This window comes from Anolis carolinensis, chromosome 2, assembly GCF_035594765.1.
Source record: "Anolis carolinensis isolate JA03-04 chromosome 2, rAnoCar3.1.pri, whole genome shotgun sequence".
Classification (NCBI taxonomy): Eukaryota; Metazoa; Chordata; class Lepidosauria; order Squamata; family Dactyloidae; genus Anolis; species Anolis carolinensis.
The window spans coordinates 35,888,607-35,903,355 of record NC_085842.1 but is presented as its reverse complement, the minus strand read 5'-3'; the positions used below and the strand labels follow the sequence as shown (position 1 = coordinate 35,903,355).

At 40.7% G+C, this 14,749-nt stretch overlaps 1 protein-coding gene across 5 annotated transcripts in view; it reads left to right on the top strand.

Moving 5' to 3' along the window:
- Positions 1-14,749, top strand: part of fam107a (family with sequence similarity 107 member A) — a 90,939-nt gene that overhangs the window by 63,652 nt on the left and 12,538 nt on the right. For all 5 annotated transcript variants that reach the window (XM_003217836.4, XM_062969641.1, XM_003217835.4 and 2 more), the window contains one exon: positions 11,238-11,412. In XM_003217836.4, coding sequence (XP_003217884.1) covers positions 11,238-11,412 — 175 coding nt within the window. The remainder of the gene's footprint in view (positions 1-11,237; positions 11,413-14,749) is intronic.

The window sequence follows — 14,749 nt, the reverse complement described above, 5'->3', positions numbered from 1 at the left end:
CACTTATCACGGGGGTTAGGTTCCAGGATCACCCACAATAAGTGAAAATCCGCAAAGTAGGGACTCTATATATTTATGCATTATTTTAGTAGTTATACACTATTTTAAGTCTTTATCAACCAATTGTGTGTTGATAAATCACTTCCTTCTCCTTCCGTTGCAGCTTGGGCTCCTTTTCTCTCCCTTTGGCTTCTCCTTCCTCCCTTCCTTAGGCTGTAAATTGTAATTTTTTATGATTTATAATATTCTTTTAGAGTTTATTGAAAAACCGCGAAACAGCAAATCCACAAAAAGCAAACCGCAAAGTAGTGAGGGAACACTGTATATATCCCAATGAGCAACTTTTATCTCAGCTAAAATGATTAAGAACAGATGCAACTCCATATGCCATTTGTGGATTTGTTCCCTATTCACAATTAGCTACTGATTTTTAAGTCTGGCAAAGAATATAAAGTTGTTTTTTAAAAGTTCTTAGTTCTAGTTCTACTCCCAATTTTTCTTCTTTGTTGCAGTTATAATTATTAAGATGAAAGCTTCATTTCTCCATTTCTTAGAAGTTAAATAAATACTTTTTGATGCTTTTCAAAGTTTGAATGCTGCAGACAGTCCATGGGCCTGTGGTAGAAAACAGACATTTTCTGTACCCAGTTCATTCTTCATTCAATACCCACAGTAGAGTACAAAGCAGCACTTGTGTCATATGATATTACTCTACCATTTATACTGGTGTAACTGGAAATGTTAACCAAAGTTACATAGGGGCGTAGCTCGGGAGCAAAGGGAACGATGGCATTGTCTACCGATAAAGTGAAATTTATGCCTCCCAATGGAATTTTCCTTCAATCCCCAAATGTCTATCACTGCAGAAACTTAGAACTTTGGTTGAATATTTAGAAATGCAGGTTAGGCAACGGAAGAAAAGGGACAAGCAAAGCTATCAAAGGAATGAGAAAACAGCAGATAGAAGAGCTCTAAGTGTAAATAAGAGTCCACAATGGTGCAGCAGGTTAAACTGCTGAGTTGCTGAACTTGCTGACCAAAAGGTCAGCAGTTTGAATCCGGAGTGCGGGGTAAGCTCCTGCTGTTAGCCCCAGCTTCTGCCAACCTAGCAGTTCGAAAACACTCAAATGTGAATAGATCAATAGGTACCGCTCCGGCAGGAAGGTAATGGCGCTTCATGCTGTCATGCCGGCCATATAACCTTGGAGGTGTTTACGGACAAGACTGGCTCTTTGGCTTAGAAATGGAGATGAGCACCAACCTGCTCCTTTGCTGTCTACCTGCCCTCCCTCGCTCGCTGGCTCACTCACCGGGCCGGGTCCCGGCAGCAACGGCAGAACCAGGACCCAGCCCAGTGAGTGAGTGAGCGAGCAAGCAAGCAAGCGAAGGTGGGCGATACTCACTTACTCACTCACTCACTTACTCACCAGGCTGTGTCCCTACAGTGACGGCGGCAGTGGCGGCAGGACCAGGACCCAGCCTGGTGAGTGAGTGAGCAAGGGAAAATGGCAAAGGTGGCCACTGCCACCACCTTTGCTGCCGGGAGGAGCGGGGTAGGGAGCTGGGGTCCGGAGGAGGCAGGAAGCTCCTGCTTCTGCCACCACTGCCGCCTTTGCTACCTGCCCTCCCTTGCTCGTGCAGAACCAGGACCCAGCTGGCCCAGAAAGGCGGATTAGTGAGTGAGTGACGGAGGGTGGCCCCGGGTGTCGAATAATACGGTGTGTCAGATGAACAGAAGTCAGATAAGCGGGACTCTACTGTATATTACTTTGGAAGAAGGACGTAAAAACCCTAACGACACTAGATCCCAGCTGATCTTGGAAGCTAAGCAAAAGTCAGACCTGGTTGGTACTTGGATGGGAGACTGCCAACATATACCAAGTGTTATAGGCCACTGGTTCTTAAACTGTAGATCCGGAGCCCAATGTTAAGTTCCCAAAAATTTGGCAACAGTAAAAGTTTTCTGCACTTGGTGGCTGTTTTAGACATTGATGCAAATGTGTTGTGTAGTGTTTACAGTGTACTCTTGAAAAGATGCTTCAACTGTCAAAGGAAAAAACTGTCTGCTTAGCAAGCCTTGCAAATGCTGTTTTGCTATCAGTCAATGTTTGGTTTTTTATACGATATATATGTGTATATGTATATGTGTGTGTGTGTACACATACATACACACACACATGCACACACATACCCAGAGTAACAGAAAAATTTCTCGGGCCTAAAGGGATCACGAGTGAAAATGTTTAAGAAGCTCTGCTTTAGCAGGCATGGGCAAACTTCAGCCCTCCAGGTGTTTTGGACTTCAACTCCCACAATTCCTAACACCACCTAGGCTGTTGGGAATTGTGGGAGTTGAAATCCAAAACACCTGGAGGGCCAAAGTTTGCCCATACCTGTGCTACAGGCTACATTTCATAGGAAGAAACTGGCAGACCACTTCTGAATATTCCTTACTTAAGAAAATAGATAGAGTCACCATAACTCAACAGGTGACTTGAAGACACATATACTTCCAAGCTCTGTATTTTGGCCAGTCCCATTGAACCTGACTTTGCAAGAACAATTTTCAGGCCTCTTTGATGCAGGAGAAAAGGGTTGCATAAGAAATAAACACCAAAGCAGTTCTTTTCTCCTTCTGACAAAGTGCCCAGGAACTGCGTCTCCGTGTACATCTCATTTTACACTAAAATATCCAAGTGGGAACACTAACTTGCCACTAAGAACAAAATAAGAGGTCCTCTGGCATTTCTCTTTCTTTGCCTTTCATTTCTAATTCAAAGAGTACAATGAGAATTGTATTCCTTATACACACATACATCTCAAAATATGTTAAAAATCCATTACAGCTAATCATGTTTTATGGCCAAATTCCAACCACTGGGTTTGTATAATTGAAGTGCAAGCAATGCTATGGCTTTAGTTGGATTATTTTATTTAGTAAAGGTAATTTTGCAAAATGTAGAGAAACCATGGAAAAGTAGAATCTCCCTGCCATAGTAACATGTGATACAAAACAGAGTGATTTAAATTTTGGGGGGACTGGGGTGACAGGCGACATCTAAACATTGTGTTGTCGAAGGCTTTCATGGCCAGAATCACTGGTTTGCTGTGAGTTTTCCGGGCTGTATGGCCATGTTCCAGAAGCATTCTCTCCTAATGTTTCACCCACATCTATGGCAGGCATCCTCAGAGGTTGTGAGGTACCTCACAACCACTGAGGATGCCTGACATAGATGTGGGCGAAACGTCAGGAGAGAATACTTCTGGAACATGGCCATACAGACCGAAAAATACACAGCAACCTATCTAAAGATTATTTTAAGGCACTCAAAGTGCTTCCTTGTTGCCTGTGTTTTTAAAATCATTTTTGTGTTCCTAATATGCAAAGTGCTTTTGCAATCCTTATTTCTGAATTCCCTAATATTGTACCCATTTTACAGGTGAGGAAAAATATTAATAGCAAAGCAAACTTTGATAGACAGTTTCTTAAGACATAGTCCCATAGCTTGCAGACTCTTGTTGCTTTGAAAGCTACATTGCCATTGTTGTTATTGTTTTGTACCTTCAAGTCATTTCTAACTTATATCAACCCCAAGATGAAGCTATCGCAGGGCTTTCTTGCCAAGAATTTGTGCCCACAAATGATATTAAGGTGACTGAGTGCATCTACATTGTAGAATTAATGCAGTTTGACACCTCTTTAACTGCCATGGTTCGATGCTATGGATTTCTAGTTTAGTGAGACACCAACACTCAAAGACCTTATAAAACTACAGCTTGCTGGATTCCATTGCATTGTGCCATGATAGTAAATGTGCATGAATTCATAAAATCAAATAACCATAAAATCATAGAGTTGGAAGAGACCTCATGGGCCATTCAGTCCAACCCAGTGCCAAGAAGCAGGAAAATCACATTCAAAGCACCCCCGACAAATGGCCATCTAGCCTCTGCTTAAAAGCCTCCAAAGAAGAAGCCTCCACCACACTCCTGGGCAGAGAGTTCCACTGCTGAACAGCTCTCACAGTTAGGAAGTTCTTCCTAATGCTCAAATGGAATATCCTTTTCTTGAAGTTTGAAGCCATTGTTCTGCGTCCTAGTCTCTTAGTCAGCAGAAAACAAGCTTGCTCCCTCTTCCCTATGACTTCCCCTCACATATTTATACATGGCTGTCATGTCTCCTCTCAGCCTTCTCTTCTGCAGGCTAAACATGCCCAGCTCTTTAAGCCACTTCTCATAGGGCTTGTTCTCCAGACCCTTGATCATTTTAGTTGCCCTCCTCTGGACGCATTCCAGCTTGTCGCCATCTCCCTTCAATTGCGATGCCCAGAATTGGACACAGTGTGATTCCAGGTGTGGTCTGACCAAGGCAGAATAGAGGGGTAGCATGACTTCCCTAGATCTAGACACTATACCCCAATTTATGCAGACCAAAATCCCATTGGCTTTTTTAGCTGCCGCATCACATTGTTGGCTCATGTTCACCTTCCTGTCCACGGGGACTCCAAGATCTTTTTCACACATTCTGCTGTCGAGCTGGGCGTCCCCCATTCTGTATCTTTGCTTTTCATTTTTTCTGCCTAAGTGGAGTATCTTGCATTTGTCCCTGTTGAATTTCATTTTGTTAGTTTCAGTCCATTTCTCTAATCTGTCGATTCTACTGTGTAGAAGCAACCTTACTGAAAACAACAAATTAAATGGTTTCAACCAATAGAAATGATTTAAATAAGGTGAACACGGTGAGTTAAAAACATATTTAAAGACTAAAAAAGTTGGGGGTGAATGTATGAAGTCCAGATGCCTCGATGAACAGCCAAGTAGTGTTTTAAATCGACTAGGCACTATCTGGAAAAGTTGTATTATTCACAGGAAAGGTGTGGTTATGGAGTTTTGTTGTTGTGAGGTAGGAAAGCCATAGATGCCTCTTGTATTGTAGGAGGCAAAGGTAACTTGCATCAAGGAACATCTCTGAACAAGAAGAGCAATGGCCAATGGCCAACCTAAACAGCTTGCACACACACCCTGCTTTCTTGGCATAGCCAACCAAAATTTCTGATATGCAATAATTTGATGGAAAGAGTCAGTATTCCTGTGGTGTTTAATCGGAGCACTGCACTTTTCACCCCAATTATGTTGATCTAATCCATTGTGATCTATTTTTCTCCTTACAGTTCCACCCCCTCCCACTAACTGCGGGATACTAGTCTTTCCGACATGCAATGTGGAATTGCACAATGCAGCCCCTCCTTCCCATCTTCTTGAATTTTTATCTGATTATAATTCACTTAACCCTGACCTGTTCCTTCTCAGTTTTGACTTTGACTTTGGAAAAATTTCACAGGATTCAGCTCCACAGGCATTCAGGGCATCATTGCTGGGAGGGAGAAAGAGTTCGGTTTTGAGTGCTCCCTCAAGACCACTTTTGGCCCGAGGAATTTTTATTTATTTATTTCGTGTCAAAAGCATTGCACGACAAATACATTTCAAAATGATGGGGGGGGGGGGGGAGGAAATCACAAGCAACTAAATAGTTTTGGACCAAAAGCAGGCAACAGCAACCGCATTGTCCGTAGCTTTAAACAACTCCTCCTCCGTGCATGAGGCAGGGCACTGTGGGCAAGCATACATATGCGGAGTTGTTTGTTCTGCTGCACAATCACACAAGGTGGAGGAATTTTTATGTGACCCAAGATATATAGGTATATAAAATAGGTATAAAAAATCAAACCTTTACTGGTAACAAACCAGCATTTGCAAGGCTTTCATGGTCAGAATCACTGGGTTGCTGTGAGTTTTCCAGGTTATATGGCCATGTTCCAGAAGCATTCTCTTCTGACGTTTCACCCACATCTGTCATGGTTTGCAAAGGCACTGTGCTATGTGTCTTAACTGGAAAATGAAGTGCATGAAGCCGATTGGCTGAGCCTGCAAAAACCTGGGGATTGATTTGATACTGTTTCTGTTCTGCTGCTGCAGAACCAGTTTGAACAAGTTTTACAGTGCTGACTGAGTACCGCTGGTGTAGAGAGCTGTGTACTCAGAGAGGCCTTGCTACTTTGAGGCCTGCTTGCTGCTGAGAAAAGAGGGTGAAAGGCCAGGACTGTATTCTTCTCTGAAGCAGATTTGTGGACTGAGAAAGGACTATTTATGACTGTAGATTTCTGTAAGTGATCAGCGGGATCATTGTAAATAATACTATTTCTGATCTCTTGGAATCAGTAAAGTTCCTGTATGTTTGTTCTGCAAAACAGAGTGGCATGTTATTGTTCTGTGGGTGACTCTGGACTGCAGGCACACGTAAGAGCTTCCATCCACAATAACATCTATGGCAGGCATCCTCAGAGCTTGATTTTCCTTTTTATGAAGTACAGCGGAAGCATCTTATCTACAGTAAACACTGCACAACAGATCTGTGAAAATGTCTAAAACAGCCACTAGGTGGTGTTCAGAAAAATATTTACGCTTGCCAAATTTTTCAGGACCTCAATATTGAGCTAAGCAGGGGACCCCATTTGAGGTCAGGACCCACATTTTAAGAAGCAGTGCCCTCGACAATGGTGAGGAAGGATGGGAGTTGTAGCTCAACACCTGAAGAGCCCCAATCTGCTTGACTCCGCTCATTCTGAGATTATTAAAGCAAAAACTACCAACTATATATGGAGAGAGGAAGCAGTGGCATCACTAGGGCAGTGTAGGGGATAGAAAACACATTGGGTGACACCATCAGAGGGGAATAACACAACATCAAAATGACTATAAAATGTTTGTACATTGTTTTATTATGTTTTATTAAAAAATCCCTGTTAGATATAACCAAAAAATATTTTTTCGCAACCCCAGCTTGTATGGACAGTATCAGTATAACTACAAGGTTAAAACTCTATGCTGATTTCCTTTGAGAGTCTTCTATGCACATGCGCACTGGTCAGAGTTGTCATTTTTCTCCAAGTACAATAACACTTCCGATCAGGTGTTTTTGTCTCTAGGTGTTGTTTTCATTGCAGCTGTTTTATAAACAGTGCCTGATTTTGCCAATTCTTGTATTTTAGCTACAATACTGTGGTAGGCTCCAGTACAGCAGGAGATCCATGGGGTGATACCATGGTGACACCAAACCTAGTGGGGCCAGTGCTTCATACAAGTTTCAAACAGTCTATGAAATACAATACATGCAGATGGTCCTGAGTTTTAGTCACTAAAGTTCTGAAAAGAACCTTTGGCAGCAGGTTTAATGACCATTCCTTTCCTAAAATCTTAAGAGTGCTGCCGTTTTTCAGAGCAGGCAATATAGAGATCGATACCGTGTTTCCCTGAAAATAAGACAGTGTCTTATATTAATTTTTACTCCCAAAGATGTGCTAGGTCTTATTTTTAGGGGATGTCTTATTTTTCCATGAAGAAGAATTCGCATTTATTGTTGAACAAAAAATGAACATTTATTATATGCTGTACAGTAGTTGTCATCACAAACCAGCATAACAAAACAAACTGTGAATCTTATCAAGAATTTCTTGTTACTACCATTATTTCCATGTACAACAATCTATGGTATGTATTTTACCAATCCTGCATACTCTGGTGTTCTGTTTGGTGGGCATGCTTCCAAACAAAAATTTTGCTAGGTCTTACTTTCAGGGGAGGCCTTATATTTAGCAATTCACCAAAACCTCTACTAGGTCTTATTTTCTGGGGATGTCTTATTTTAGGGGAAACAGGGTAAGAATTGGCATCCTGCAAAGAGGAGCTCCAGGTGCAGCTCCTGAAGCACTTTCTCCTTTTGCTTTGGCTCAGCACTAACATGTATGATGCATGGGGAAACAGGGTAGATGAACTGCCGCACTGAGTGACACCAAACTCAGAGGCGGCACTGTGAGGGTCATACCCGCTTGCCCTAGTACTGCTGTAACACATCACAATACAGGCTGTGCCCAAATTATGAACAAGATAGGTTATGACCATGCAAATGCGAGTAGATCAATAGGTACTGTTCTGGTGGGAAGGTAACGGCGCTCCATTCAGTCATGCCGGCCACATGACCTTGGAGACATCTACGAACAACACCGGCTCTTTGGCTTAGGAATGGAGATGAGCACCAACCCCCGAGTCGGACACGACTAGACTTAATGTCAGGGGAAAACCTTGACCTTTACCTATACATCCACGCTTTGGATAGCATGGAGAAAGGTTAACACCCTTTTGGTGTTTGTTTTTCTGTTTATTGTTTTTCTGTTTATTTATTTATTTATTTATTTATTTACAGCATTTATATTTTGCCCTTCTCACCCCGAAGGGGATTCAGGGCGGATCACATTACACATATAGGCAAACATTCAATGCCTTTTAACATAGAACAAAGACAAACAAACATAGGCTTCGAGCGGGCCTCGAACTCATGACCTCCTGGTCAGAGTGATTCATTGCAGTGATTGATTGCAGCTGCTCTCCAGCCTGCGCCACAGCCCGAGCTGTGTCCCTGTTCAGAAGTTTTCATCTCACTTTCTGTCCCTGTGATCCTTGGATTTTGAAAAATGTGGCTTTCTGTTGATGAAACAAGGATTGGTGAAAAGGTTTCAGTTGACATAACTTTTCCCTTTGATAACTCTTTCAAGAGTGGATTTCCCTTCCTAGTAGTAGTTTTCTCTCACTTCCTGTTGTCTCACCTCCATTCTTAACAATGAATTGTATATAAGTTGGATGTTTTTAACTCAGGCACTTCCTGTATCCTTTTATCTGAAATGCTTGGAACAAGAATTTTAATAATGGGACGCATGAAACAATGTTTGTGTATATTGAGCCACCCATGTGGACAATTTTGGATTTTTTAGTATTTCAGAGTTCCGGGTAAGGGATGCTCATCCTGTATAGCACTTCTAAATCCAAATGGATTGTACTAACTCTTTCCTCATCCCCTCCTAATCCTCGCTAAAGCTAAGTTCCCTGAGTCTAACTAATCCTTCTCTTTTCCCATGACTCTCTGCCTTACTCACCAGTTTTTGTAACATCTCTGCAAACAATCGGCTAATCACTGGCACGCCCAACAATAACATTGCATACTCTCATGCTCTCCCAACAGATCAATTATTATGTTACAAAAACTATATAACACATATACAACCACAGTTTACGTTAACTTTTCAAGTAAACACTTTTCTGTTCAAAATTATATTATAACACAGCTAAAGCCTTTCCCACTATATAGATAAATAGATAGATAGATAGATAGATAGATAGATAGATAGATAGATAGATAGATAGATAGATAGATAGATAAGCCCCCGGTAGCGCAACAGGTTAAACTCTTGTGCCGTCAAGACTGCTGACTTGAAGGTTGGGTTGCTGACCTGAAGGTTGCCAGTTCAAATCCGGGGAGAGCACGGATGAGCTCCCTCTGTGAGCTCCAGTTCCCCATGTGAGGACATAAGAGAAGCCTCCCACAAGGATGGTAAAACATCAAACATCTGGGCATCCCCTGGGCAATGTCCTTGCAGACGGCCAATTCTCTCACACCAGAAGCGACACCAAAAAAAAGAGATATATGCAGTCAGCCATCCAATCACTGGGGTTAGGGGCACAGGAAGTGAAATATTGTGAATGTTAAAAATGCTTTTTTAAATTTATTTAAGAGAACATTACTCTAGAAATCTCTAGGTCCTCCAGTATGAATCTATGATTAATTTTTCCAGAAGATCACCATAGAATTACTCTACATGACCTAGAGATTCCTAGAGATAATCAAATCTGTGAATAATCGAAATCCACCAATGTGGAATGCAGATTCTATTTCTATTTAAACAATTGCATCAGTTTCAAAATGTCCTTCTATTTCAATGAATTAGAACTTGCATGATTTCTGTAAATATGTTCTATAGTGAAGCACTCCCTCCTTTTTGGAATATGCAAGCAGCCACCTTGATAGAAGTCTTCCAGGACAAATTAAAGTTAAAGGAGCATAAAATACACCAGAGCCAACATGTTGTTTCAAAATAAACAAGCAAAGACATGCACAATATGTTATACAGTCACTCCCCAAAGAGGACAGAGAGAAACAGTCTAGAGTGGCTTGGCAGATGTCCACTGCAAGTAACTTATTAACTTCCGCAATATGAATAGCTGAAATAGAAAAACCATACCCTTCAACTGTCCTGATATATACAGATAATCCTAATAAATCCTCTGCCATCCCATTTCTTCGGCTGTTTTTAAAATGTCCCAGTTTCTTTCACCTCCTCCCACTGTCCCCACTGTCTTCAGCATACTTCCATTGCTGCAAACTGAATCCAAAATACAAAGAACCCAGTTGAGTCACTCGGGAAAGTGGAGCAGAATCTTGCCCTTCTCAGTAGTCTCAAGCAAAAGCAAACTGCTACAGCTTTTAAAAATTGGGTGTTTTTCCTCATTAATATCACCTTGGCTATACTCTGATGTTGTCTGGTGACACACATCTCCCTTTACATCTTTGAAACATTGAGTGGCATGAAACAGTAATCCTAATATGTGAATTCGATGTATTCAGTTTTATATATACAGTAGAGTCTCACTTATCCAACATAAACGGGCTGGCAGAACGTTGGATAAGCGAATATGTTGGATAATAAGGAGAGATTAAGGAAAAGCCTATTAAACATTAAATTAGGTTATGGTTTTACAAATTAAGCACCAAAACATCATGTTATACAACAAATTTGACAGAAAAAGTAGTTCAATATGCAGTAATGCTATGTAGAAATTACTGTATTTATGAATCTAGCACCAAAATATAATGATGTATTGAAAACATTGACTACAAAAATGCATTGGATAATCCAGAACGTTGGATAAGTGAGTGTTGGATAAGTGAGACTCTACTGTATATATATTAGTTTTAATGTGTGCTATCAGGGTTTTTCTATTTTATCATGTTTTATTTTATTTTTAGTTTTCATTTTTAGTCATATTCTGTTGGTTGTTGCTTTGTTTATTAATTTACAGTTAGGTTGTTTATATTATTTAATGTGCTTTGTCTTGATGTAAACTGTTTTGTATGGTTTTCTTTGGGCATTGAATGGTTGCCATATGTTTGGAAACTGCCCTGAGTCTCTTTGGGGAGATAGGGCGGTGTATAAATAAAGAAGATGATGATGATGATGATGATGATGATTCAGACTTGCTTCATTTTCTCTGAAAATGTTGTTATATTCAATATCTTAGAAAGAAAGCTTTCTGATCTCCCCCTTTCTCTCTCTTTCTTGCCACTCCAGCATCTATGTATTCTGAAATACAGAGAGAGCGGCCCGATATTGGAAATATCATGGCTCATCCAGACTACTTTGATGGAAACCCCGATCTGATCAAACCTAAAAAGCTGCTCAATCCTGTGAGAGCCTCCAAAAGCCACCAAGAACTTCACAGAGAGCTCCTTATGAATCACAAAAGGTAAGAAGTGAAAAGGTTGGACACTTACAGTGCCTGACTTCAAGGAATGTGGGATTGTGAACTAAGAAGAAAACACTGCAAATTGGAGTCACTGACCTTTACATTTCATCCTACTTGCAAAAGCTGAAATGTATTTTTCTATCCTAGGGTCCACAATATTTGCTTCTGCCAGGGCTTGGCTCTATTCTGGAAACAAAGGGTACAATTTATATGTTTTGATGAGGCCACAGCTATGTGAGATTTGCAGAACCCCAGAAGATAAGAGCAATGAGAAGAGAAGAGTCAATCAACTTTGGAAGGAGGCTCCTTGGTAAACCTAAGGGACTCCAGGATAGTCATATCCAAGGGATGTCTAAGGGCCCTTCCACACAGCCCGATATCCCAGGAAATCCCACAATATCTGCTTTGAACTGTGTTATCTGAGTCCACACTGTCATACATTCCAGTTCAAAACAGATAATGTGAAATTTTATGCAGCTGTGTGGAAGGGGCCTTAGTCTGGATCAGTTTGCAGTTTCTCACAAACTTCTTTCACTTCATTAGTCTCCTAGTTGCTATGAGATCTCTTTTTTTGTCAAAGAGCTCCAAGTCACCTTCAGAAAGTCCTTGCAGCTTTTCAGGTTTTCCTTCATAGCCACAAGGATTAAGAGTAGAGATAGAGAACATGTGTCCTTCCATATATTGCTGGACTATAATTCCCATCAGCCGCAGGTAGCTTGGCCAGTGATGAGCCACATAAGGATGTAACTGTCTCTCCCATTATTGCAGGGACTTTTTGTGATCAGCAACACTAAATGGTCTTTTACTCAGTGGTAAAAGACATATGTAATAGAAACTACATAGTTTATTTATTTATTTCTCACATTTATATCCCGCCCTTCTCACCCGAAGGGACTCAGGGCAGCTTACAACAGTGGCAAACCAGAGTTTGCACCCAGAGTTTAGAAAAAGTTAATTTATTGGACCACAAACTCCATATTTGGAGTTGTGGTCCAAAACAGGAATGTTTCCAGTATCTGCTGGATCTATTAAGAGGTTCAGATGAGGAGGACCTCTACCTGAGAAGTGGGGATTCCTCACCATTTAGAGTATGCCACACTCTGTGTGTGTGTGTGTGTGTGTGTGTGTGTGTGTGTGTGTGTCTGTCTGTCTGTCTGTCTGTCTGTCTGTCTGTCTGTCTATGTACAGTAGAGTCTCACTTATCCAAGCTAAACAGGCCGGCAGAAGCTTGAATAAGCGAATATCTTGGATAATAAGGAGGGATTAAGGAAAAGCCTATTAAACATCAAATTAGGTTATGATTTTACAAATTAAGCACCAAAACATCATGTTATACAACAAATTTGACAGAAAACGTAGTTCAATATGCAGTAATGTTATGTTGTAATTACTGTATTTATGAATTTAGCACCAAAATATCATGATACATTGAAAACATTGACTACAAAAATGGCTTGGATCATCCAGAGGCTTGGATAAGCGAGGTTTGGATAAGTGAGACTACTGTATTTGTGTGTGTGTGGGGGGGGGGGTGTATATTAAACTGGACATATATATCCCAGTATAGCATACTCTAAATGGTGAAGAATCTCCACTTCTCAAGATGGTTTACCCAATACCCAAGATGGTTTACAATTAGGCTAAAACAAGTTAAAACCCGACACTAAAGGTGTTTTCAAACAATAATTCAATTAGCTAACATGTTGAAAAGGATGAAATCATTTTTAAATAAATGTAAAAGGCAGTGGGAAAAAATATCAAAAGCCTCCTGTGCAACCTGTTAACCTCCATATAAGTACTGTATATAAATTCCTTAAACGCAGTTGCTTATCAAAGGCTCCTTCTACACAGATTATCTGCTTTGAACTGGATTAGACAAGGCAGACAATGTGGGTTATCTACTTTGATAATCTGGATTATATGGCAGTGTAGAAAGAGCCAAATAAGAGTAGATGAATAGCAGGGAATGACAGAGCCTGGTAGCAGACCCTGAGAAGGTCTTGTCTTGTATTCTTCCTCAATGGACCACTTCTCCTTGGGATCTTAGGACTTGAGCAGACCCACCTATACCATATAGGTCTTTATATGTCATAGCAAAGATTTTGTGGCCAACAAGACTGGCCTAATATAGAGCAGTTTCATACATGATTGTGAGTCATTCACAGTACAGAGAGATAATTGGAATGGCACCATAAAGCACAATATAGCAAAGGATAGACAGATCTTTGTCAAAATCTCCATCCTTGCTATTCAACAAACCAGGATAACTTCCTAAATCTCCATCCTTACTGGCTCAGGATAACTTCCATCAGTCATCTTTGATTTTGATGTGGCTTCCTGCCTGGCAGAATGGCTTTGGACTGGGTGACCCTTATGATCTCTTCCAAATCTTTGATAGTGTGATTCTATGATCAGCAAAACCCTATTACATGCAGCAATGTTTATTTTACTGAACTTTATCCCAGGTGTTGAATATTTGAGATTAAAATATGGTCCATGCCTGCCATCTGTCATTAGCCACAGGGGCATTCAGTATACTATAATCTGAAATGAATGGCAGCATGACTTTGGACAGCCTGTGAAATGAAGCGTGCGTGGAGTCCCTGGGAAGTGACCTTTGGTTTATCAGCAGGGCAGATCCGTAGAGACAGATTGCATGCAGGTGTTGAGATTTACCCTCGGGATAACATGCAGTGTACCTGTGTTAAGTCACAAGGGAGCAGAACCTACAATGCTAGAACTAAAGAGTCACTGATAATTATTATTATTATTATTATTATTAATAATAATAATAATAATAATAATAATAATAATAATAATGTGTTGCTGTGGGTTTTCTGGGCTATAGGGCCATGTTCCAGAAGCATTCTCTCCTGACGGTTCATCAAGTCCAGGTTGGTTCATCAAGTGCTCTGCTATGGATGACTTCTCTGGTTGAATTAGTCTGCAGTGCCTTTTATGTTCATTGATTTGTGTTTGGGCAATGCTGCATTTGGTGTATGTAGACTATGGATACAACATATTATTTGAGAACACAGAAATGCTGGACCACTCTAACAACCACCATGTCAGACTACACAGAAAAGCCAATGAAATCCACAAACATGTGGACAATTTCAACACAAAGGAGGAAACCATGAAAATGAACAAAATCTGGCTACCAGAATTTTTTTTTTTAAAAAAACCTCTAACATCTGGATAGTAAATGAAGAACAACACTCAGAAAAATTCCCAGAATTTCTGTCTGGGAATTCCAGACTGAAAACAATCAGGGCCAGCTAACATCTCCTAACAAAGGATTCCGCCAGGCGTTAAAGCTGCAAGACCATTCAGTGCT